General features: G+C 44.3%; 1 protein-coding gene across 4 annotated transcripts in view; it reads right to left on the reverse strand.

Moving 5' to 3' along the window:
* The window catches only part of JARID2 (jumonji and AT-rich interaction domain containing 2), a 242,420-nt gene that overhangs the window by 86,800 nt on the left and 127,960 nt on the right, over positions 1–27,660 (reverse strand). For 3 of the 4 annotated variants that reach the window (XR_010835163.1, XM_059076488.2, XM_067006735.1), the window contains exons 2-3: positions 19,004–19,271; positions 10,118–10,259 (exon numbers count right to left, since the gene is read on the reverse strand). Coding sequence is in view for 3 of the 4 variants with exons in the window: in XM_059076488.2 (XP_058932471.2) it covers positions 10,118–10,259; positions 19,004–19,271 (410 nt within the window). In the remaining variant the exon portion in view is untranslated. The remainder of the gene's footprint in view (positions 1–10,117; positions 10,260–19,003; positions 19,272–27,660) is intronic. The other variant, XM_067006734.1, reaches the window with a different exon arrangement.

Genomic DNA, 27,660 nt, shown 5'->3' on the forward strand with positions numbered 1-27,660 from the left:
AAAAAAAAACATGTCACTCCTTAAACCATCTAACTCAGAGGATCAATCAGGGATAAGTCTCCTACCCAGGTGTCACTTGCCATAAGATCAAGAGGCCAGCAGCAACGGACACCCAATAGTTTACACGTTTGTATGCTACCCAGGGACCCAGCACCACTCCAAGAGTTTAGAAAACCTCACGGACACCAAGGCCCTGGAAAGCTGTCTTCCTGTCCCAGGAACAATGGCCTCACGGACTGTGTGAGAGTCCTGGTCCCGGGGATACACCTATGAACAGTGCCGGGCCAGAGGCACTGAAGTCAGGAAGGGGGGGTCTCAGGACTCTAAAGCCAAGTGCCATGTCCACAGGGTCGAGAGGAAGAAGGGGAAAGGAGAGAGAAGCAACAGGAAGACTCTCCGAGGAGGGGCGTGCCTTGAGAAAGCAGGTAAGGAGACTCCATGCAAGGACAGGGAACCTGGAAAAGGACAGGAGCACCCCGCAGTGCAAGCACAGCTGCCAGGAAGCCCTGAACACTGCCCTCCACACCCGACCTCCCCAGGCCTCACGACCAGGGCCCTAAGGAAGAGCAGGCCAGTGAGAGTCAGCAGGACTGGGGGTGAGAGATGATGCCCTTCTGCCAGCTCCTGCCTCCCACGTACCCAACCCAGGATAACAGGCAGGGGCTCAGCCCAGGGTGAGGTCAAGCACACAGAGCACCCCTCAGCCCTACTTATGCTGGTTTGGGCGGTAACAGTGCACCTCTGCTAAAGCTAGAAGCACAGGGTAGAGGGGAGAAAGAAAACATTCCAAAGGGAAGGGAACCTGCAGCCCAGCCTGCCATTTAGGCCAAACAAATCTACACACATTCCACACAGGGAACCCCAAAACACCAGCCCGAGTCTGGGCAATCACGAAGCAACCTCAATCCCCACCCAGTTCCAGATTCTTCCAAGCTCCACCCTCTGCCTCCTCCGCCCCACCTCCCAAAGCACCACCTAGACCTGGGCTTTCTTTCCTCTGATCCTCTGATCCGTGACTGGGCTGCGCCTTTAGTCCTCCATAAAGGGCATCGCTCGTGCATTTTCACGTGCACAGTCAAGAGGGCCTAACGTGTGAGAAGGACCACACAGATGGACTCCACAAGATGTTTTGTTAAATGAGAAAAAGGGTCTGCTTCTTGGAAACCAAAGCAATGCAAAACATTGTCTTGAAACCCCCAAGTCATGCCACACAGGTAACAACCTGCCACATACTCAAAATTCCAAGACAGGAAGAGGAAACGGGGAATCTCATAAACCTCCCATAAAAAATGTCATGTGTGGGGCTTCCCTGGTGGCGCAGTGGTTGAGAATCTACCTGCCAATGCAGGGGACACGGGTTCGAGCCCTGGTCAGGGAAGATCCCACATGCTGCGGAGCAACTGGGCCCGTGAGCCACAATTACTGAGCCTGCGCGTCTGGAGCCTGTGCTCCGCAACAAGAGAGGCCACGATAGTGAGAGGCCTGCGCACCGCGATGAAAAATGGCCCCCGCTTGCCGCAACTAGAGAAAGCCCTCGCACAGAAACGAAGACCCAACACAGCCATAAGTAAATAAATAAATTTTTAAAATCTTAAAAAAAAAAATGTCACGTGCAAAACCAGTCAGACGTTATGTTGATTAGAGCAGCTTCCATGGTTCCGCAGACACCAGGGCCAGGCTCCATGTCACCATGGGGGATGGGATGCGGGAGGGCTCTCTTGAACAGACTGCCAAGTGTCTTGGGTTACCGAGGGGACAGAACTCATGAGCGGGATCTGAGAGGTCTGAACAAAGCCCAGGGGATGCTGCTGCAGGAGAAGAATCTGTATCTAACCATGACCGTGGATGATGAGACTGAGAAGCCCTGGCACAATGAGAAAGGCTCTCACAGCTCTCTGCTAGCCAACTGGAGTCACGGGGCTTTCGGAGATTCACCTTGGTGGCCACTTAATCTGGGGAAACACTTAAGATCAGGGTTAAGGTGTGTAGAGCTGAGAGATGCAAACTGCCAAACTTGAACAGCAGGGAAGGTGAAAGAGACCCACCCATGAGCAGGAACCTGAGGTGAGCCAACAGAGTGAAAAGTGAAGTGAAAGAAAAGCGCATTTTCCCAGAGGGATGTAGGAACAACCCACTATAATCACTAAGTCATCACGATCTATCTGGAACGGTCACTTGTCAGTTAGGTCCTCAGAGTTCTCACATCCAGGATGACTTGTGCAGGAAAGCATGACCTCCAACCTCTAATACTGGAAGGCTCCAGAGATGATTTCAAAAGCAAAGTGTGTTTTACTCAAAAGAAACTAAAGATTCACCCGTCTTCTATTTACTGCTTGGTTTACAATGAACAAAAAAATTTCACTTATTTCGTTAAAGAAGGAATACAAGCAAGCACCAGCAGAGAAGAGACCATTTACTAGGCTACATGATCTGAGGGGCCGCAAGAGGTGTCCAGTGCACGGAGGTGCTCAGCTGAGGGGGCGCGAGGCACTGGGAGGCAGCCACGGTTCAGCTCGTCAAGCCGGGCACTGCTGGCCCAAAGGAGCACCCTTCTGGAATTTGTCCTGAGGGTACCTGAAAAAATAAGACCTACATCCGATACTCCTGATGGAAGGTGACATGGTGGAAAAGTTCCAGGCATTAGAGATATGAAAAGCTGGGTTCAGGACTCCCCTGGTGGTGAAGTGGTTGGGAGCCCGCCTGCCGATGCAGGGGACACAGGTTCGTGCCCCGGTCCGGGAGGATCCCACATGCCGCGGAGCGGCTGGGCCCGTGAGCCGTGGCCGCTGAGCCTGCGCTCCGCAACGGGAGAGGCCGCAACAGTGAGAGGCCCGCGTAACGCGCAAAAATAAATAAATAAATAAATAAATAAATAAATAAAGCTGGGTTCAAATCGTGACTTTGCTATTTACACGAAACATGCCACTGGTGAAGTATTTTGAACATTTGTTGACTCAGCTATAAAACAGGGTAATAAAACCTTCCAGGTATTTCATAAGGATTAAAGTAAGATTTATTAGCACGATATGTTATATTCACTAAGGGACAGTTCTTCTTTTAGAGACAGAGGTTCTGGAGCTTCAAAGAGTATGAAGGATGGATTTCTACTAGCAACGTGCTCTCTTGTGGAGGGAGATTTTCTATTTATAAGTCAGCTGCTTCTTTATCTTGAAATTTTCTATTTCATTGCATTGGGGCCTACCTATGCAATTCACTTTTTTCTTTTCTGATGACTAATTAAAGGTGAGGTTATGACCGTGACTAAGATAAAGTGCAAACACAGTAGTTACATTTCCTGTGTTGTGTTTCTATCTAATTCTCTTTCTCTCCGTCAACATTCAAAGAACAGACAGGACTTCTGCTTCGGCTAAGACAGAGTAACAGGGACAGGATTCCCCTCCTGCCTGAAAAAACTAAAAATCCACACAAGACAATGGACATCACACAACAAAGCACTGTGGTCCCTGGGAAACAAATGACTGCCCAGATTACTGCCTTGAGAGAAATCCAGAGGAATCCCTGAGTTGAGGAGAAGGGATTGAGAGTTTGGAGAGGAATAGAATGTATAGAGCAGAGTACTAGAGAGGCAAGAGCCACACAGAAAACTCTGGAATCTGCCGAGGACCCTCCTCAAGTACTCGCTGAGTACACGTGTGTGAGGGAGGTACCCAAGGAAAAGTACCACAAGAAAGAATTACAGGGAACACTCCCCAAACCCCACACAGGGCTGGAAATCATGCTTTGCCAAAATGGTACACATAACTCACAGGGCACCGAGTAAAGTTCTTCTATGGGCTCTACCCGAGTAGTTGAGAAAACCCACCCCTACACCAAACACTGCTCTCTGGCCCTACCTAACAAAGCTTAAAAGGTTCAATGTTCTCTAGTAACCTAATCATACCCTAGAGCAATGCTTGAGAATAGGCAGAGAAATACAAACATACTCAGAACCCAACAAAAGAAAACTTACATGCCTGGCATCCAATAAGAAATTACCAGGCAAGCAAAATAGGAGGAAGATATGATCTACATTGAGTGGAGGGACATCAATCAATCCAAAATGACCTATAAATGACACACGATAGGTTAGTAGACAGAGACACTAATAACATCTATTATAATTCCATTCCATATGTTCGAGAAGGTAGAACAAAGACTAAGCTATATTAGGAGAGACACTAAAGATTATAAAAAGACCAAAATCTAGAGACGTCTAGAGACTAAAGACAACAATGTCTGAGGAGAAAATTATATGTCTGCAGATATTAGGTAGAAACTATCTACAATGAAACAAAGAGGGGAAAAAAGACTGGAATAAAATGAATGGAGTATTCATGAGCTGTGGAACAACTTGGAATATACGTGCACCTGAAATCCCTAATGGGGGCAGGGGCGGGGGAAGGAACTCATGCAAAACATACCTGCAGAAATAATGGTTCTAATCTTTCCAAAATTAATGAAATCTTCAAAACTGAGAAGCTCTATGAAGCCCAAACACAAGAATCTAAGAAACCTATATGAAAGCATATTCTATGATAGATTTTTTAAAACTTTAGAAGCAGATGTCTTGCCAGATACACTGCAAGCCAGGAGACGGTGGAGCAGTACCTTTAACAAACTCCACAGGGGAGTGGAGGAGGAGGAACCATTAACCTACAATTCTATACCCAGCAAAAATAGCTTCCAAAAATGAATGTGAATTTCTCACAACTGCAGGTGATTCTACAACCCTAATAAGAAGATTCTTTTTTAATCAGGGTGAAATAAAGACCTTATCTCTAGATATAAAAAACCTAAAAGAGTCATCCAACACCAGCAGAAATTGGAAATGTTAAAGTTCTACAAGCAAAATCAAAAGGTAAATGATACCAGAAAGCCACATAGATCTAAAGGAAGGAATGAAGAGCACCAGAAGTGACAGCTGTGTGGGTAAATTAAAAGAGCAGATGGGCTAGACACAGCTAGGTTTACATTTTTTACAGTTATGTAACTCCTCAGTTATTTTCTGTGGTTATTAAAAGGTGCCGCATAATATTCAGTTCCTCAGTTTTGCACCGTTTTTACTTCCTGTAGGTAGAGAGTATGTTTCAGTCAAGATAGCTCCGAATTCAATAGTGCATTTAACATTAAACTATCCTAATGCATTTTGTTACACAGATATGTAAAAACTATTTAGGCTTTTAAAATTCTAATTCCTAAGGACGGGCAAGTTGAATAACTTCAATTTCTAACACTGCGCGCTGCCCAGTAAGAATCCTATGCATCTGGGCCTATCTTCTTTCCAAACTTAGAGGCAGCAAACTACTGCTTGTCAACATAGTACCCCGGAACAGAAATAATAAGGAAAACAGTAATATTTGACAATTCAGCTGTAAAAGGGATGCCTATTAAAAGCCTGGGAGAATTCTCACCATTTCAACATGTATTCATATCCAAAACCTGAATTGCACCAAGTCCTCACCCCTAACACTCTACATTCAAAATCCAACCTCCTAGAGCAGGGCTGACTGTCTGAACTCCATCAAGCCTCACACTACCAAAGGCTTAAATAACTAAAATACAGCAGCTCTTTGTTTAACACAAAGAAAACACTTACATCCCTACAGAGGCACAGTCCACACTATTTTTTTTTAACTAGTTCAGTAGACACTCGTGGAGTTTGTTTTTAAAAGTGTGTCAGGGATCTTAACTATTAAGTACTAGGGAAATAGGGGCCACCCCCCAAGGGCTTAGGTGTGACTTACGTGTGAATAGCCCAGATAGCTTCTTCACAAACTACAACCTCACCCCACTCACAGCTGCTCCGTGCAAGCAAATACCTGCTCAAAACAAGCTTTGTGGAAGAATTCACACTCCACACCATTAGGGTCCTTCCCGTGACTCGGTAACTTCAAAAAAGAGGGACACAGGCCCACACTTTTCCATCTGCCCATGGAGGGCGGTGAGGGCGGCGCCATGGAGAAAAGATATAAATCACAATTTGCATAAATCAAAATCACATTTGAGAAGTCTTCAATGAATGTGCATGTCCCCATGTAGCAATTCATGTGTCTCACATGCTGATGACAGCTAACAGTAACATCTCACACGGAGTCCTCATTATATACCTGGGAGCTCCTCATGAATCAATTTGCCTAGGACACAAAACCCCCCATGAGGTGGTTACTACTGTCACAGACATTTTACAGATGAGAAAACCGAGGCCCAGTGATGCTACAGAACCTGCCCAGGAACACATAATAGGCAGCTGAGCCAGAAGAGGCCACGCGGTCTGGCTCCAGCCCGTACTCTTAACCACAAGGTCCCCGTGACACATCCCTGAGAACTACCACCGTCTTTACGTTCCTCCCACCTGTTGCCTCCATCCACCCGAAGATAAAATAAGTACATACAACAGTTATTCTGCTAGATACCTGAGTGGCCAAGTCCAGTGACCGCCGAGGGGCCATGCATTTTGGATCGCCCATGCACTTACACCTGAAAGCATACCATCTCACCAACTTCTTTGTACACCTTCTTTCCACCAGCCGAACACATAATCCCTATCCTGATCGTGACCATCATTCCCAAGTTTCTCACAGTCTATCCACACATGGACAAAACTGGTCCATTCTGGTTGCTAAAAATCCTCAGGTACTTCTTGCAGGAAACAAATTTTACAAAAACCAAGTATCATGGGATGAGCAATATAAGGTGGTGAGGGTAAGGCGCTAGGCATGGCACGATTAAAGGCTGAAAACCTCTATAATGTTTCCATTCTAAACAGTAAGAACTAATTAATGTACGATTTTTAAAATTATTTATTAAACTCACCTACCACAGGGATCAAAAGAAAAAGAAAACCAACACCTAGGAACTCCCACCAGCGCTGAGTCTTTCAGATCTTCAATGGCTGGGCTGCCCTGTCCATCAAACAGGCAAAGAGCTTCTAGAAAGGCTGGCTTTTCCTTTTACAAAGAGTGACTTTAGATGATGACCTTTTAATGACTAGGTAAAGAGATACCTTTTATTTTTGCCTCAATCAAGAAAAATAAATCCTGGGGAACTCTGGATTCTACTGCTTCTTATGCGCCAAAAAGATCCCCAACTTAAGTAAAACCAATGGCAGCAAGTACACAGGACCAAACATAGCTTAGGGGGTTTCCCGTAGAAAAATAACACAGTGTAAATTAAACACATGGGAGGTTTTGACTAAAGACTTAAGAACTGTGTTACAAGTATCCATCAGAAAATGCAATTGCTTCAACTTGAAGTCTGGAAATTCAGGGCAAGGTCTAAACTGAGGCTGGTGTCCTCTACACATCAGATTTCAATTTATCTTAAGGAAGTCAAACACATAAATTCCCTCTTTCTTTCCCCTCCCCCACCAAGACAAAGGCATATTAACTGGTGATCCTAAAAACATGCACCTAGAAAGAGCAGTTAACTGCACACAAAAAAAAATAGCTAGCAATTCCTATCATTCTAAAGAGGGGGGGGAGGGAGGGAGAGAGGGGGAGAGAGGGGGAGGGGGAGGGGGAGAGAGAGAGAGAGAGAGAGAGAGAGAGAGAGAGAGAGAGAGAGAGGGAGGGAGGGAGGGAGGGAGGGAGAGCGCATTTTCCAAAACAAATACATAAATCATGACTGGGATTTTAGGACTCAGTGTTCTCACATAGAAAGTCTAAATGCCAAAAGAGAATGCAAGTGGTGCATCATAAAACACGCTCTTCTCATGCATATTTATGGGAATTTTAGGCGCTAGATAAAGAGTAAGATGTAGTCAACAATCAGTTCAATGTCGCTTCAGCAACGTTTCAAAATCACCACTTTAGGTAGTTACCCGGGGCTTGGCTTGCTTGGAATCAGCAGAGACAGCACACTCATCAGCTTCTTAGAAAAGGTACGTTTCATGTAACATGAAGGAAGCTTGAGCACTGAAGTCTGACAGTAACTGACAAAGCTCCAGGAATTCAGATTCCAGTTCATACCCTTACAAGGCAGGGCTCATACCATAGAATTTATACTAAACGTTTATGCTAAATACCAACAATGAATCAAAATAAACCAAAAATTATTAAAAGTTATTATTTTCTATTTGCTATGTACCCTGCAACACTTCAAGACATTTATGCCCTAACTACACTACCTTAAACTACGGATGGGTAGTGTAGCCCCTTTCTGCAACGCAGGCCACCCCAGACCAGCCCTAAATCTAGCCTAACCTGTCAAACCTTAATCTACACTATGTCCCAGATAGTAGACTGTGAATCATAACTCCCCAAAATGCTGTCATGAATCCGTAATTCAGTAAAACAAGGTACTTGGCCCACTAATAATTAAAGCAGATTAGCAATGTGTGTTAAGTTTTCCCTAAGTTCCCCTAAACAAAGTTTCTCTTTTTCACTGCCCTGGAGAATTGAAGTTAATTGACTGATTTGCACACAGCTGCCACACAGGACCACAGTCCCCTGGCAAAGAGGAAGCCAGCAGCACTGCCATCTGAGAAAGGCACTATAGGAGCCAGGGACAAAGGGCTCCCCACACCCACCCCAAGAGAATGAAGCCTAATGGCTTTTGTCACCATACCCCCCATGCTGACCAACCTCACCAGAGGTGCGGGTGACGGACGGCCATGTGGCTGAAGGATGGGTACTGCCATTTCCAACCACAATCACAGACTTTTGTTCCTCAAAAACAGATGATGCGTGACCCCCCCACCCATGTATGGAAACATGGGAGAGTATTATTACACATTCAAGTATGTTTACTAATGTGGTTTTTCTTACACACCCTTTAACTCCCTCTCTTGTGACCTTGCCCTTTTCAAATTGGGGCAGACCGAATGTTTGTCACAGAGCATCTGAGACATTAAAGGCTTACACTGAGACACTCAGCCAAACGTTTTTAAATAGAGTAACATACAAAGTCCCCTACACTGGCAGAGATACTTCTTACATATGCGTGCTAATTGTACTAACAAATCCAATGACACCTTCTAAGACACAGTGCCGAGGATTAAGGGAGAAAGAGGATGGACGTTAATACAGACTCCATATCATGGGTATTCTAAACGAAGACACTGCGTGACAGAGGAAAATAAAGGCTTGGAGCTATGCATCTCAAATTTCAGATCTAAAGTACAGTTCTGTTAAGGATTTTAAGTGTCCACACATGGCCACTCTTCTCCTCCCTTCCTCTTAATTTGCCACCACATTGTTCTTCATTAGATATACACACCTAGATGGTTTCTGAAAAGTAACTATAATTCAGTATATAGAAAGGGCAAACAACGAAGTCCAGACCAGGAGTTATTTTTTTCCCCTTTCCCAAACCTCTCCAAAAAACAGATTCTAAGAAAAAGTAATTAATCTTGTCATCCAGGAAAACAATGAGTATGAGAGCAGAAAAGGAATGAAATGAAATATAAATTCCAAGGGGGTTGGAGGTCCGCGCAGACAACACGAGGCGTGAAATAAGGCTGATAACTAACAAAGGTTTTTAAAACACCCAATTAAAAGCGTTATTATATAACGTCACTGTCTGACCACGAAGCCACAACTCTTATCAAACTACCATAGCCAACTTCCTGATCAAGCTATCTGAAGCTTATTTAGGAAAGTCATTTTAAAAAAATTTAAAACCTGCTGGCAAATTAATTTTAAGAACCTGTTTCACACCTACTAACTTGGTTAACGCCAAGTAGATTTTGCTTTCCTGACAAGGGGAAGAATTTTTCAGAAACACCACCTTTAGTTCTTCAAATTTTTAGAAACATCTCTTCAGAAATGGCAAAATACCATCTAATATACTCACGAATATAACTGATGAAAATCAATTGAAATGCACAGCAAAGACAGGAATTACAAGTTAGTTGGCAACTCTTTGGCCAATTTTCATGGCAGGAAAGTGTTTTCTTTGGTCCACAGCATTTTTTTGCTTTATTCATCTCTAATTATAATTAGTGGACAATATTTACAAACCAGGATATTTGATACAAAAATCCAGAATTCTGGCTCCTCTACGAAAAAATCAGGAGATTGGGTGAGTGGGCCCAAGTTTGTTCCCACGCGGACAAAACTGGCACCTAGTTTGAAGTCCCTGGTTTAAGGCACCAATGTTTTCAGCCTTGGGTACTAACCTTTTCCTCGACGGCCCTTCTTCAAAATCTGAAGAACTAACATCGTTGCTAGTTGAGGACACTTGGGATGCATCGTCCTTCTCATTCTCTGACTGTTCTGATGCTGGTCCTAATCCCTTAGACTGGCCATTACCAAGGAGCCCTACAGGTGAAAAAAGGGGACAAACACTTAAATACATGACATCAGGAAGCAGCACTTTACCACAGTTAACCCTACACAGTGACTGATGAGGGCAGACAAGAATGTGGATGGAAGAGAATTAGAAGGTACATATATCCCTTGTGAACGGAGGGGAAATAGTCCCACCTCATCCTACTTTAGACCTTACACGAGAGTGAAATGCCTACCAAAGAAATAACTCCAACAGTAAGAAAGTCAAGCAGAAATGTGTCCTTGTAATAATACACTACAGCGTTCTTTCTTGAGTGCATCACCATCTCTCAGGGCTGGGGAGCGGAAAGGAGGAAAGAAACTTCACGGATTACCGATTCAAACTAGTTACCCTTCCAGGGCTAAATATTTACTCTAGAAACACTGAAATCCTTTTTGGAATTGCCCTCAGGAGCCAGTACCTGCCACCCAAGAAAAAGCATCAATCATTACCTTGTGGCCATGTATCAGTTCTTAACTAGAGGTCTGACTGTACAGCTTGCTCTTCATAGCAATCCACTGTATCAGAGTCACTGTAGTGGAACCTGACTGTCTCAGAGGATAAGGATTCTCCACGACTCCATGCATGGCACCATGTGGAAGAAAGAGGGAGTCTGGTGGCCCCAGGATGAGCCACTAGTAACCCAGACTGGGAAACGGGCTACGCCAAGTGACGTGGAAGCTGCTGAGCCACCAGCCAATGGGTCACAGCTGAATAAAAGCCTGGTCTTCTAGGATTCAGACGTCCTTGCATCTAGGGTTCTGGATACGATTTAGGTTCTACCAACAGGGGGCTTGTACCCACACAAGTGTCCACAGCCACCGGCCCCCAGTTCCACTGTCTAGTCACCGGCCTCTGGGCATCGGCAGAAGTGCTAGCAAGTGTCTGCATTTTCACAGCCACGGTGTTTGGCTTTTAAGTAAAGCCAAAAGGGCAGGGTGGCCCCTTGATTTTTGTCCTCCCAACCCTTCCAGCAAGTTTGTAAGCACTTACGTCCCTGTATTAAATCCCTTTTTGGTTGAAGCACTTAAAGAGCGGTTCCTATTAGTTGCAGTAAACACTATATAGGACACAATATTCTACATATTGGGTAAGATTTTCTGGAAGAACACAGTATACTGCAACAAAACCCTGGGACTTAACCTGTTTACACATGCATTTCCCCAGTTATCTATTTGTACATCATTTCAGGGTATGAGTAATAACATAACGTTGGAAATCTAATACAATGCAGTAAATAAAATCCCGTGGCTGTCACTCAGACTTGTGGCTTTGGGAGTCATGACTACAATATGGAAATGAAAATACTAGACAACTTCCCAGAGAAACAGAAAATGTGGGGAGTTTGCACTGTGAAGCAAACAGGAGACATAATTGCAAGGAAATCTATGAGTCTATGGGTTGAAGTGGGGCCAACATTTCAAAGATGAGAGCAGTGCTATCCATTACGGTAACCGCTAGTCACAGGGAGCTACTGAGCGCTTGAAATATGGCTATGTGAGTAAGAAGATGAATTATTATTTTTATTTAACCTTATTTAAAACTCACTATAACTAACATTTCTTTAATAATTGGATATTAATTCTTGAAATATTCTGGATGTATTATTAGGTTACGTCAAATACATTTAAATTAGTCTTACCTGCTTCTTTAAAATTTTTTAATGCAGCTCTAGAAAATTAACACTACATATGTGGTTGAAATAACATCTCTACTGACCAGCACTAAATTACAGCACTGCAGTAATGTCATGGGAGGGGTGGGGGGGTGGTTAGAAATGACCATGCAGCAGCCCAGCAGCCCACCCAAATAGTAGGAAGATACACACCATACTTATAAACGCAGATTAGGAAACTAGCCCAGGGACATAATATAAGTCACGTGTAAAAAAGAGGCGCTCGTGGATGAATTACCACACTTGAAAAGGATGGTAAATTCAAAATAAAAGTTCTGGTTATGGAACCATATATAAAATTAATTTTTAAGGGGGATTATCTCTAAAATAAAAGTGTACTCTTGGTTGAAATCAAATTTTTCAATAGTATGCAAGGACTTAAAGGAGAATAAAGCAAGAAAGGAGGAGGAAGGAAATATAACTTCATTTTTTAACACCCACCATATGCCAGGGCACTGGGGATACAGGCATAATCCAACAAGGCCTAAATTTTAATAGTGAGAGGAGACACTCCTGCGTGCATCAGTTAGCAGTATGTACAAAGAAGAAACCTTGCACTTGCAGGGCAAGCAACAGGGGAGGGCAGTGACTAGGAATCACTGGAGCCAGCAAGCAAACCTGCAACAGCAAAACGAGGAGAGCAAAGCTGGTACACGCAATACACCTAAAAAACAAAAACAAAAACAGTGGTGGTGCCGGTGACAGTGAAGGAGAAGGAGGAAGAAGAGGTGGTTGTCTGAAGCTGTGTTTGGAACAAGGAGGAAACAGAAGGACCACCAGGTGCTGCTCGGTCAATCTGAGGAAGAAGCACTTGCTGTGCCCTCTGGTACATACGTAACCAGATCTCAAGTACCTCCTGAGGGAGCAAGCAGCTAACGAGTGAATGAGAGAGTAAGTGAAGGAATGAGTTAGCAGAGAAAAGTTAAGCTATTCATTCAATGACAGCTATACCCTTGTCCTTCTGACAGAAAGAACCTCTGTAGACTGTAAAGAGGAGTGACCCTCAAACTTACGCCCGGGGCATAACCCCAGTGTGTCCTCTTCTAACAAATTTCCAGATGATGCTGGTTCTGCTTTGGCTGGTCTAGGGGCCACATCTTTTTTTTTTTTTTTTTTGCGGTATGCGGGCCTCTCACTGTTGTGGCCTCTCCCGTTGCGGAGCACAGGCCCCGGACGCGCAGGCCTAGCGGCCATGGCTCACGGGCTTAGTTGCTCTGTGGCATGTGGGATCTTCCTGGACCAGGGCACGAACCCGTGTCTCCTGCATCGGCAGGCGGATTCTCAACCACTGCGCCACCAGGGAAGCCCAGGGGGGCCACATCTTGAGATCCACTATTGCAGGGGGAAGCAAGATTCAAGCCAGAAAGAGATCTAGTTGCCCTAAGACACTATAAAGCTCTGGGCAAGTGTGCACTAGATCTCAGGAAACCAATTATGTTTGTACAATCTATCGTAATACAACTCACGGTAAGGCGCCCAAATCCAAAGTCCACTCACAGTAAGGCACCCAAAACCAAAGTTCTGCTGGGGCATTCTTCCACCTTGGATCATTAATTTTGTGAAAGGAAAGAAGGCTGCTTACAAAATTTATCACAAAGCTATCAGAGCCTGCTAATGACAAATACGGTTAAAAAGTAATGCATGATGGGAAAAAAAGTGTTCATATCTAAGAGGCATCAGTCTACAACAAGGATATAATGTTTCTTTTCTCCAAAAAAAAAAAAAGAAAAGAAAAGAAAATCAAGTGCCTAAGCACAAATTCAGGGAAACTGGATTATCAAGTTTTACATGAAAAGGGGGAATTTTAATTGACTGTATGTGAGCTCAATGTCAGGCAAAAGGATGAGAATGCTCTGAAACACTAAGGCATGACTGAGCTCCATTCAAAGGAATCAAAGTGCTGAGTCCACAGTCCCAAGCCATCATCAGACTAATATCTTCAAAGAACACCAAAGATTCCTCCATTCCAAGGATTAACAATGTCTGCTACCTGAACTAGGAGACAGATGGGTTGTCATTCACTTTCCAGATCAGGAAAAAGGGGCCCACACAGAGAGACTGCTTGCCTGTTCAGTGAACTAGGAGACCTCAGCTGTTTCCAGCCTTTACGGGGGGGGCGCCAAGAGTGACTTGTTCTGCATATAACTGACTGTTTCAATTTGAGTACCCCCGTCCTGACATCAGCACAGAGAAAATGTACATTTATTTTCAGTTAGACAGTCTCCACGGTTGGATAAACCGGGGCTTTTTTCTGCACACCGCCCACCCCCTTATTCACATCTCCAGTGGGCTGGCTACCCTATTTCATTTTGAACGTTTTCATCCAACTCGTACCACCTGCCCAGTCCAGAAAAGCCAGGTCAGCAAGATAGAACACGACACCGCGGGGCAGAAAAGCCGGTATCAGACCATCAGACAAGCCAATGAGTACTGCCTTTCCTTTCCCCTATGGAACAAAGCCCTGCCACCGATCTTTTACATTATTTTTAGTCAATGAGAAATCATCAAAGGGCATTCTCTCCTCCAAACACGCCAACTGGCTTTACCATCCCACCCTTCTCCAACCCCACCATCAACACAAACCTGTGGGGGGGGGGGGGCGTTAACAGAGGAGACGCGATGGCCCAAAGACCGCCTCCCCACACGAGCATTCATTCTCCTCTATTAATATTCAGTAGGTTGAACTTAAATTAAACCACATCTATTGTCTTTCACAAGAGCAATAAATATGAGCTGAAAATTCCAAATCACTGCGGGAAAGGCAGCCCTCGGCGAGTCACCGTCAGCTGACGGGGCAGCGTGCCACAGGCCACAAGGGCAGCGCCCATGCTCACGAGCTGAGAACACCCAGGAAACGAAACTCAGGAGCTCTGGACCCTCATCTCCCCAAAGAGCACGCAACCAAAAGGCTTTCAAAGGCAACACACCCGACCTGGTTCCTCCTAGGCCTGGAAAGGCAGCAGCAAAGAGGAAGGAGCGGTCCCGTTCTGGGGGGCTGCATATGTGCGTGGACATCTCCCCGTGGCCTTAACATAATGGGGGCTGGGAAATTTAAAACACAAATGAGGCCAAAGATTCCTTCAGCTAAGTGATGATGAGGGCTACAGATTTCAGAACAGAAATGTGCACAGAGGAAATTCTTTCCTAACATCTGAAAAGGGGGGCGAGAATGGGCAGTGCTTACAATTTTCTGTTTTAGACACAAAGAAGTTTCACCAGTCCTCCCATTAGCTACACGTACGCGATGGAATACAAAACTGAAGGAAAATCTAATGCCCTTATTTCACAAAAGAAGGGTTAAAGAGAAAGGAAAACAAGGAGACCTTTGAAGCTGTTCCCCAGCTTCCAAAACATCTGGAGCACACCAAACGTATTAGCATATTAGGGAGAGTCAGTGTATTTGGCTTTGTTGTAGAAGAGACGCACAAAAGGTAATTCTGTATTATAGAGCCAATGCCCGTCTGTCACCCTGTCACTGCGAGACAAAGTATCACATTACATATTAAACAGTCAAGCATCCAAAGAGAGCTTTCATTTGCGGCAGCAGCAGCAACGTGTGTGTCTGTGTGTCTGTGTATGTTGGAGGATGGGGGTGGCTGGCTGCTGCACTTTGAGTTGAGAGAAAAATTGGTTGAGGTAGGACCCTCTCTGAGGTATTCAGAATGTCAAGTTTGCTGCCACTACTAGTGGAAAACAAAGCCTATTTTCACTCAAATTTTGAAAGAAAAATTGGATTGTTTGCTTTTTGCATGTGGATGCCAGGGAAACTCTGGCTGGGGCCAGCTTCACAGGGTCCACATGAGTATGTAGTTTAAACCCAACTGCACACACTCGGGTCAGCAGCTGAGCTTCTGGATCGATCGCAGGGTCTAGGGAAGGAGGTGAGCAGTGCAGAAGGGTCCGCAAAGCTAAGCCCAGGCCGGTCCACTGACACCCTTTTCCATCTCAGAACGCTGAGGTGGCTGAGAACAAATAACAGTCGTGAGACAGGATGTCACTGCCACACTCATGGTCAACGAAGCACAAATGAGCATGGTTTAATACCTCAGCTTATGGAAAATAATTATCCCTTTCCCTCGGGAGGATGGCCCCTGACAGACTAGGGCTCCCCTTTGTCTGCTCTCAAATCAGCTGTGCAGATTTCTCCAGCCAAGAAAACGGGGTCCAAACATAGCCCCAACAAACCCTCAAAGGAGCCCCTCAAGACACATGGGCAACACGGGTTTTTCTTAGTTTAACACCCAGAAAGTAGACAGTAGATAAACAGACAATCCCCTAGAAGCCCTTCACCACCACCAGACTTTTTCCCCACAAAACCTTCTTGGGTTATCTAAACCTTCTTCTGCATGCTCGATTTTTTTGAGAACAGATGTTAGAAAAAAATCTGACGCAGTGATAATAACATGGAAAAGTTGGGCCACTGGGCAGGCAAGGAAAACGTCTGACCTCATCCTTTCCTCCTATTTCAGAATCACGCAAATGACTAAATTCAAGAGACACGAGCAGGAAAAGAGACAGACAGAACCCTAGCCCAGGAAGCATTGCCTCACCTCGAGGCACAAAGGAACAAGCCAGCAGACAGGTCACAAGTCCACACAAGGAGAGGGACTAAAAACCCCAAATGGGGTTTTTTTTTACTAAAAACCCCAAATGGGTCGGCACCAACAAAAGACGACAAAAGACCTCTCCTCCCCACGTCCTGACCAGGAGTTACACAAGGAGAGAAAACACTCTTCATGGAGAGGCTCCAACAACGACAACCAAAGAGCCACAGTGGAACTTCACTGGATACAAAATCCCTCCACGGGAAGGATCCATCATCTCTAGGAAAGCTTTCTGGACGGGCCCAGAAGCCACTGAAACTCTGCTGACGACAGTGCGCAAAATGTGCTGTGCATTTTAGCGCAACTCCTCTCCTTCTCCGGGGCAAAGGCACTTCCTCCCTATACCCTCCCGCACCCTCCTCCCGTTCTTTATCCTTGACATGATTTTTATACCGATCAGAACAGACACAGTGTCTTGAGCAGCCATGATTACTAAAATATAAGCACCCACATTGCTCTACAATGAGAAGCTCTACCTGCATCCAATTATCCTAAGCCTTCTATCCCACGTCATACCTCCTCTAGGTCCGTGCCCCATCCCGATACCTTATATATGCTGGCAAACCGGTCAACCTAATTATGACTGTCCATCCAAAGCGCGAATCTTGGAAGCCCCTAAAACATGAAACTCAAGTCTCTATCAGCTAAGTCAAAGTATTTGCTGGACAGGTGGCCCAGTTCCGAGGCCCCCAGAGGTCGAAAACTGCTTTCCACATACAGGAGTGATTAGAGTCGACGTTGTGCTTAGGCTGGTGTGGAAATGAGCTGCAGAACAATGGACCACTTGCTGCGGAGCCCGGGCACTTAAGAGGCAGACACAGTGGACAGGAACCCTGTGCATTTGTAGGGAAATTCTTTTAGATAAGCAAACAAGACCAGCGTGTCCAAAGTCTTCTGTTCAGAGAAGCTGACATGCCAAAATCTGCTTTTATAAATCATGGAGTTTGTGCTTCTCAGGGGGACATTTTCCATATGTGGTGCATGTTCCCGGACAGTGACATTCTACCTGTAAATAATTAAAGTGTGTGTGTGGCTGTGTGTGGGTGTAGGTGTGTGAGTGTGTGTTTATGAAGGAGGGAGAAGGGGGGGGGAGAGGGGGAGAGGGAGAGAGAGAGAGAGAGAGAGAGAGAGAGTTATCTTTAAAGCTTCATATTACATTTACCCCACCAAAAGTAAGTTACCAAAAGAAACCGGTTCTCCAGTATTAGCAAGTCTCTACAGAGTTAAACAAAGCTGGCTTTAACACAAATCAACAAATCCCATAGTTATTAGTTTGTGCACAAGTCGCTAATGATAAATGGGCACAACTCCAAACACTTTGTGTCCTAACATCATAATTCACAGAGAAGTCAACAGCCACATCCTTACCCCCAAAAACCTCTCTGGCTGCCTTTATCCCCTAAGCCCATAAAATGGACCGCATGCAAGTCCTAAACTGTTTTGTTCATAAGTTTTCCAGTGCACTCAGTACCTCCCCCTCACATACAGACAAGTCAACTACATACACACCCACTTCTCATATGAATATAGTCAAGGATTAAGTGGGCTATTCAAAGTCCAAAAGAAAAAAAAAAAACAACCTGGTGGCGGCAAGCAAGCTCAGAGAGGCCTACAGCCTCCCCAAGCCGCCTTCCTTCCCATGCTGAAATCTAAAGGAAACAGTACAGAAAGCGGAACTCCAGGAACGCGGCCACAGGATCTGCAAAGATTTGAGGCACCTAAAATTGATGGCTGCTAAAACTCACCTGTGTCTCTATTTACTAATACAAACATGGATCAATGCACAGAATATGGGAGCAGAAATGAGAGCACTCAAAGTTCGAAGCTTTAAGGTCTAACCTAGAATCACTCGGTCTCTGCTGACACGCCTCAGTTTCCTCCATCTTTCAAGGAAAGAAGAGGTGGAGAAGGATAGTATGACAGGAAATGAAAACCATGCATGCTATTTATAAAGGAAACCAAAGCTATGGTGAGGATGAACTAGTTAACTTTAATGAAACATCTATTTTTAAATGCTGGGAAGCGATCACATAAGCTGGCAATAAAATAAAGGCACCAGCCATAGCGGGATGGCGTTCAATCTCCAGAGAAAGGTCTAAACTCGTACAAGCCTGACTAAAACTGAAGATTTGGTCAAAATGGTCAACAGAGCTCAATGCTTTAAGAGCGACATTAATTCTCGCTTGTAAATTTCCACAGTACCTTTGCAGGAGCCACCATTGCCCCTAGGGAGGATACCAAAGCTGCAAGAATATTAATATTAGGCAAATCGCAACACTTTTTACATACTTTATATATATATATATATATATATATGGCACCTTGCCATCCATAATGGATTTAATCAGGACCCCAATAGGGAAACCCATAAAAGGCCTATTTCTCCAACAAAAGCCACAGCAGCCTGAAACAAATCTACAGTTATTTGATTTTTATTTTATTTATAGGAACAGACCTTCTATCCCAGGTTCCTCAAGATAAGCCACCAAAAACTGCACCTGACAGACCCGTGGAGCAGCCATCCTCAGAGCCGGATCATTGCAGAGAGACAGAGAGGAAGAAGGACAGAGGAAGGGAGGAGGAGGGAGGGAGAGCGCGGCGAGGCAGGCTCCAGAGCACTTGTCAACAATCCTCCCCTGTACGTAATGAGCAGGCGGCAGTGCAGATTCCGGCGGTGCAGATTCCACGCGGCAATAGGACAGCCAGGCGAGCGGTGCAGGGGCCTGGGGGAGGGGAGGCGTCAGGGAGAGGAGGTTATTTATGTGGCTGGGTGGGAATCTAACACCAAAGAGGAGGGGTCTGGGGCTTTTTTCCTTCCTGATAAATTAGAATGAGAAAAAGGAAAAGATGGACTTGCTTTTTCATCCTGCAATTTCCTCAACCTGCAATGCAGACAAATCCTTATCTCAGAATTTCTGACATGGGGTGTGGGCCGGCGGCGCGCCACTTTGGACGGGAGCACTTTAAGTGTCCACACTTCTGTGTGCCCAGTGTGCCAGACCGCCCCCCTCGTGCACACACTCCCCCCGCAGCCCGGCAGCGGGGTCCATGGCCCATTTTCAATGGCATCCTTTTTTAATATCATAATCTGTGTCATTCAGCACTTGCCTTTTATTTATTTTTATTTGTTTTTTTGGCTGGGAAACCTGGGCAGCTCTCCAGACAGCCTGCAGAAATCTCTTTCCACATGCTCCTCCTCCAGCCCGCCCGCCCCCTGCCTCCCATCCCTGCTTCCAGGGTGCTTCATCACTTCGGCGACGGTGACGACTGCATGGGCCACCGCTGCCCTCCCCACCACCAGCGCATGGACACCCCTCCCCCAGACACATACATTCATCTAATCTAATAAAACAGAAGCTGTTTTCCCTCATTGCTTCTTGAGGATCTTTTACAAAACGGGTTCTGTGGCCTGGCAGCTTCCGAGAAGGGTGAAAAAGGCAAGATTCCAGCGGGGCTGGCCAGCTCCCTGGCCTCAGATAACTGGAGCTCGCATCTCCTTTCGTGTGTCATAAGCTTTTTGATTGTTAAAGTCAATTCTCCTGAAGCTTCTGAACTTCAGCTGGCAATTACAATGTCCAAAACACATGCTCTGAACACCAGCCCACGTTCTCCTCTTTATGCCTCTCCAGAGGGGAAAAAAGATGGTGGCAACACCCTCAGAGAACAACCCACATGGTACTGAAAGCTTCACTCACAGACTCATCCAAGGGAACTGGGGAAAGAATGCCCCCTCTTACTCTTACTTTTAGCTTGTTGTTGTTATTTAACTACTGAATGAGCCCCTTCTGGGCTTAACACCGGTGAAGTTATTTAGAATTCAAAAAACCCTGAAAGCAGACCTGTCCGCTTCACAGGCCCAGCGATTACTCTGTCCCCACTATGGCTGGTTCCCGTTTCCTAAATGACCACGGCACCTCCAGCTGCCTCACTTTCCAACAAAAAATATCAGGAGGCAGGTGATGGTCTTCCCTAACCCTCTACTTGATTTCCACCACTTTAAAAACCAAAATAGAGGTAGGGCCTTAAGAGACAATCTAGTACAATCCTTCGCTTTACAGATGAGTAAACGAAGGCTTATGCACGCCTGGTTCTTAACCAAGGTCACAGTATTAGTTCCTTATAAGTTCTCAGCAAGCAGAAGGCCATCTATGAACCCTGAGGTCTCTGGGGACAGAGGTAAACTAACACGCTAGAAGCATGTCACGGCACAAATCGCTGTAGGATACAGGGTTGGAAAAGCCTCTCCGATCATTACATACCCAGTGTGAGCCCAGAACAGACCCTCCTTCAGTTCTCTGCAGTGCAATATATTCCTATGACGGTGAACAACTGTTTGGCATGTGTCCCACTGCAGCATAAGTCAAACCCAGTCAATTAAAGGACATTTAAGGGATGACTGTTTGGCTTTTCCCTCTTCTTTCTACTGGGACTTGTCTTTAAGTGCCTTCGCTAATCAAAAGCACTCAGAAGGGGGAAGTGGAAAATGGGTAGGAGACAGATATTTGGACGTATGGGAATCCCGAGAAAAGGTCAGTAAGGAGCTGCAAACCATAAGACATAAACCACCAGCCGGAAATGAAGCTTGAGCGCCATGAACGGGACACTGGTCATCCTTAACATCTCCACCTCTGACCAATCCGACACAGCCACGGCAATAATAAGGGCTCTGTGCTCTCTCCGTATCTCTATTCTCCCTGGCTTCACTGCTGCTTCCTCTTCCCATCAACTAACAAACTAACAAGGTGTTTAAATTCAGAAAGATAAGGCATAACAGGATGTTGGCCTCGGGCTGCTCCTACTTCCAAAACCATCATCAGCATGTGACCGGGCACTCAGTATTCCCTAAAAGACATGCTTAGCATCAACTCTGGCCTGTGCTCCGCTCTTGGATCAGGAAGGGGAACTGGAAAACTCTTGCCTGTGAACTTCCGTCGGTTTTGGACTGTTTAGATAAAACGTCGGTTTACCAAAGAGGGCACGTATCTTCAGCACCAGACAGACTAAAAGCACCAGCACCCTCTGGGAGACACACGACAGCACGGAGAACTAGGTTTAGTTTAAGAACAGCGACACAACTTTCACGATTTAAATTCTGGAAAGAGGGGAGGGTAGAAAAGGAGACTGGCAAGGACTGTTTCTTGTTCAAAGATAATATGACTGACAGCATCACCAGCTAAGTTTCAACATCCAAAGATCAGAGCAAGTCTCACTTCTTAAATGAAGACAAGACTCCCCAAATACTGGCAACTCCATCTACCCCCATTGTATTTAATTTTTAATAATATAAAGAATATCTGCAAACCCAATCACTAAGACATTATCTATTGTGCTTCCTCCTCCCCCTTTTCATTATTTTTTAAGTTACAGCACAAATATGCATGCCTGAATAGTGTCTTGTCTTACTGCGCTTGACAATGAGCTTCACACCTCCCAACATTAGGTTATTACTAAGATACAACCATGACTTTGCTTATACTTTGTCCAGTCATTTTCACTATTATTTATCAGACTCCACTGTATGGATATTCCACAATTTATGTTGGTTCTCTTGTTCGTCTAAAGTTTTGCCTATCTGTTGCTATCATTAAGCATGCTACAAACATTCCTCTGCTTGTCCCCTGGAAAGCATGCGCTAGGGTTTCTCTGGGATACACACCTAGGAGTGGAATTACTAGAAATCCTTGGATACACGAATACTCAAATTTATAAGTTAGTGGCAAACTGGTTTCAGGAGTCAGTTTTTGCTAGTGCACCAGCAAGGCATCACTGAATCTCCAAATGTTTAAATGTAAGGACCTCTTATTACTCAAGACTCCAGAGTACAAGTCACTCCAATTGCTACTTCAGAAGAGAACAGAATTTCAGAAAGGATGTCCTATCCAAAGAAATGCTCTGCAGCCAGCCAGGTACATGGCCATCATCCACCTAATTATCACCTCAACACCAGGACATCTGAGGACCTATTCTGCTGCTGAGAGCTTTCCAATCAAAGACCCACCTACGTGCACCACCACGTCATTACCTCCGAGCTGGGCCACCTCCAGCAGCCCACCAGCTGCATTCAGCATTTTGCTCGCCTTAATCAAATTTAGATACCTAACAGTACCCTGTGTTGATTCATTAAAGAACCTGCTGCCTCAGAAGAATTAAGACCTTGTTTTATTCATGTATCCAATCAAGGAAGTCTGCCCATGTTGAGGGCTGGGATCCACCTCATAAAGGAAAGATAAGCCTGTCAGAGCTAGAGCAAACCCCGGAGTACTTCTTACCACCCAAGATCAGCCTCCAAAAGCTCTCCAGTTCCCTGCTACCTATACAAAGCTACTGCATACAAAGGAGGCACCTTAACATGTGAGTTAAGTGCTATGAACAGCAATTTACCAAAAATACTTAAAAAGGAGGGACAGGGTAGCATGTGTTGGCCCTATGTGAGAGAAAGGCATAAAAGGCTGTGGAGTCTAGGAAGTCGAGGAAACAGAGGATTTTAATGAGTGCACTGCATTAGCTATGTGCTCAAAGATATTTCTGTTATTTGGGCTCAATTACATGGTATATTGATCATATCACCTAAATTATGATTTTTAAAAACAACCCAATATGATCCACTGTGCTAATATTTGACTTCCAAAAATACAGAACCATCATACTAATAATAAATATTACTTGTTAAAATTGTATGTATTTAAATAAAAGTTAAGACACTGGCAATATACCAAGCAGAATTAAGTACATACAGAGTCTGGCTTGAACCCTTTCCAAGGGGGCTTGGTAATTCCTGAAGTGCCAACAGCACTCAACTGTATAATGCATGTGGCTGGCCCTAGAGCCAATGTGACTTCAAGGCCACAATGTTCAATTATAAAATAATACCAATAATTACAAGAACACAGAAGGGAGATCTGGGCTGGGTGACTGTATGAACTAGTGAAACAAACTTGGTTGCTATGGATTTAGTCACTAATACCAATGAAATGGCACAACAATTAAACCAGGAAGTTCAAATTAATAAGCTATCGGAAAAAAAGTTCCATCCGATTTTTTTAATTAAAAAAAAAATGGTTTATTTGGTAAGCATCTAAGCCACTAAGAACCTTAGTGGTTCACAGCACACATATTGTAATTTGGACAAGGTTGCCTGCTTCTAATCCTAGTTTTACTCCCCGTGAACTGTTAGAACTTAAGGAGAATCCCTGAAAGCTCTCTGTGTCTCTCTGTCAATTTCCTTATCTGTTAAATAGGCATAAGGACAACGGTGGTTTTAAGACATTAACGTAATCACACATATGTTGGGACTTCGCTGGTGGCGCAGTGGTTAAGAATCTGCCTGCCAATGCAGGGGACACAGGTTTGAGCCCTGGTCCAGGAAGATCCCACATGCCACAGAGCAACAAAGCCCGTGTGCCACAACTACTGAGTCCGCATGCTGCAACTACTGAAGCCCATGCGCCTACAGCCCGCACTCTGAAACGAGAGAAGCCTGCACACCACAACGAAGAGTAGCCCCCGCTAGCCACAGCTGGAGAAAAGCCCATGTGCAGCAATGAAGACTCAACACAGCACCCCCCGCCCCCCAAAAAAGTAATTATACATATGTTAAAGTACCAGTGGCACATGATGAGTGCTTTATGAAGGGCTACCTATATGCCTTAATAAAACTTTGGTCCTAATGAAATACAATTTTTTCTTTAATATATACTTTTAATTACTTGATTATAAAAATAAACATAAGATAATATATACTTTAGCTTTTAATGTTTTAAATGATTCAGATAATGGATTTCAAAAGGTAAACAGAGAAATAATGCCACGTTAAAGAAGATTATCAACACTGTGATTTTGAAAATGAATCGCAATATTATTAAGAAAAATTCAACAAGAATCCCAACACAGCCATGTTACCTACTTCAGAATGAAGAATAATGGAAAACTGTTTGAAAAGTACTGAAACCAAGAGCAGACTCAGGGCACGACTGAAGAGCAGTTGATTCCCTTTTCAAATCTAACTTTGACAAAGCCTATGGTCTTCTACACTGCAAGGATGGTAAAAGATTGATAAATGGATGACAATTGTTTGAAGTCTTTACTTCAGCAATTTCACTTCTAGAAAGTAGTACTAAGAAAGGAAATGGAGAAACAAGAATTTATGTGCAAGGATTTCAACACAGTTGATCTTTATTATTTTGTTGCTCCTTTTACTGGTTTAAATTCTATCTTTATTTAAAGCGGGGGGCGGGTCTCTGAGCCATGTAATAGACTGGATATCAGTGCTTTAGTTTTCAAACCTGGCAACACCCCACAATAGTCCAGTCCATGAAGGCACTGGGGTAGCTGGCCTGAGGGCATGTATGGCAAATGACACGTTCTCCGCATTCCTTGAGCTCTCAAGCCTTAGCACCTCTGCATATGCCATTCCCTCCTTTGGAATACTCTCTCCTCTGTCTGCCCAGAAAGCTCCTGCCCCTCCTCCTGGTCAGCCTTTAGTGACACACACCACCTGCTCTGCAGGTGCTATTCAATCTCTAATGCGTGGTTGTCAGGATACTGACCAAGAGGATTTAGTCTCGCTCATCTTAACCCTCGAAACCTAGCATAAGCCTAGAGAAAGTGGCTGAGGCCTAATAAATGCTGTCAAAAGCATAAATTGTTTCTTGAGGCCATCTCAGGGCCTTCATAAGCCTGAAAGGCTCTTATTACCTTGGGGGGGGGGGGGGGGCGCCCTCATTCTACAACTTACCAAGCTTTCAAAGGCATCCCATCCCTGCTTTTTTCCTAGAGAGAAAAATGTTTCAAATAATTATCTCTTTGTGTTTAAAAGTATTTTGCTAGAAATGCCTCATGTAATTTATAATACACTGACTTCCTGGCATTCACTGATCAAAATTAGGAATTATTGAGAAATAACCTTCCATTTTTCAGGTGAAATAAAATTAGAGCTCTCATAAATCTAACACTTACTAACCTTCACTTATATTATGTTTTACACATATTTAACCCCTAAATGATTTTTTAAAAGAAATGGAGCCAATAATTTATTTCTACATGTAAAGCTGTTCTGTGTCTTCCTCAAAGTATTTACCTTTCATACCCTGCTAATTTTGATAAACTCATTTTGTTACTAACAATTTTAAATAAAAACCAAAACTAACTATAACCCTCCTATCTTTTTAATAAGGTGAAATTACATCAATCACTATTCACAATTTTGTGTATATTCTTCATGGTATTTTCCTTAAAAGTATCATGTACCATACTAAAGACTAATGCTAAGCATGGAACACAATTTTTTAACATTACACATGATTTTTAAAAATCACATTTTCAAACACTTAGTAACATGAGGAAAGACTTACAATGTAACTTAAACTGTAGAAATTCCACTGCATAAAACAATTACGTTGTTCTTTCAAAAATATAAATGTACAGAAAGCAGACCAGAGAAAACAAAACTAGTAATAAAAACTGGTATTCTCGCCAGCAGAATCTTCATAATTTTCTGAAATTTCCATATTTTCCACAATTAAAATGAATTTCTTTAAACACAAAGCCAAAAGGAAATCTTAAAAATTATTTAAATGGTATCAGAGGAAAATAGGTGTGTTGCCATCTTAGAAGCAGCACCTGAACGCAAAAGAAGTAATTAATGAAAGAAAAGCAGCTATTTTAAACATTACTTATTTGGCGCGAATAAAAAAAAAACCTGGATAAGGTACATGAGAACAGTAGACAATTTTTGGAGCCAGTGATACACTGCTATATGGAAGACAAGGATACTATGAAGATTGTGACATTAATACCATGGGCAAGAGTATTCTGAAATTGCCCAAGACATTAAAAGGCATTTGAAACAAATATTAATATTGCTTCACTTTGTCAGGACTTTCTACGTAACATACCAAGAGAATGTTTCTGAAATTGACTACACTGGCTACCTAAAAAGACTTGCAGCCAAAAACAACAACAACAAAAGCATGAGGATAAAAGAGAAGAATTTCACCACTATGCTCATCCTGTCTCTATAACTGCATGGTCTAATTTTGTAGACTCTAGTTACATGCGGCTTTTAAAATTAACTAAAACTAGCTAGACCAGCTAGGTCTCAAGGACTCAGGAGTCACAACTGGCTAGTGGCTACCGGACAGGATGACGCAGACACGAACATTTCCATTTCCATCATCGCAGAGAGCTCTCCTGGCCAGAGCTGATCTATAGAATTTCCATGCCTTTAGTCTCAAGACCCAGCAGCAGTTCCTGCGTCTGTGTGCTGTCCTCTGCTAGGAGTTAAGACCCAGTACACGGGGCAAGTCAGACAGACCGAACTTCTTTTCAGGCGGCAGGGTGGAAGGACAGGAGGTGGGGGACAGAGCAGGAGCTGATAAAGCCCCTCCAATCCAGCACAGATGGCTCACAGTGTAAGTGGTCTAGCTCTTACAGGAGGGGAGAAGGGAAAACGGAGGTTGGAACCATTCAGAAGCCACAAGCTTCTTCAGAAAATGAAGAACTGTAGAAAACCTTTTTATGTGCCAAGCAGTTACACCAAAGGGGCATTTTTATCACAAACAGTTTTAGGTGATCCTATTGTAGCTTGAGGGTGAAAGGTCAGCAAGCATCAACGAACAAAGTGCCACATGAAACTGTTCTGAGTTAGGCTCGCTTCTTGCTACCCTCAAGGCTATAGGCACCGAGAGGTGCAAACCCGCAAACAGAGGACTCTGGGCCTGCTGCCTCTGTTCCTATGCATGCAGGAGACCTCCAGAGAGAAACCATCACCCCACATTCCTGTGTGCAGGGAGAGGCGTGGGTGGGGAAGATGCACACACCACAGGCACCTTTCCTCTAGATTATCTCGTAACCACTCCCCCCTCCAAGTTCTGCAAAAGCCTCCAAGTGTTTCCCGACCCAACAGTACACAGGGCACTGAGCGAGCTGGAAGAACACGAGCCTGCCATAAACACATCCTGTCATGACTCATCACTAAAACAGAACCAAGTGAGACAAGGGACGGCCAGAGTTTTATTTAGCTTAAGGAGGAAACCGGTGAAGGGGCGATTGCGCACAGCGATACCCAGTTATGGGCGGAACTGGAATGACAGGACCGTGCCGGTGCATATTACA

The sequence above is a fragment of the Kogia breviceps genome, chromosome 10 (genome assembly GCF_026419965.1).
Source record: "Kogia breviceps isolate mKogBre1 chromosome 10, mKogBre1 haplotype 1, whole genome shotgun sequence".
NCBI lineage: Eukaryota > Metazoa > Chordata > Mammalia > Artiodactyla > Physeteridae > Kogia > Kogia breviceps.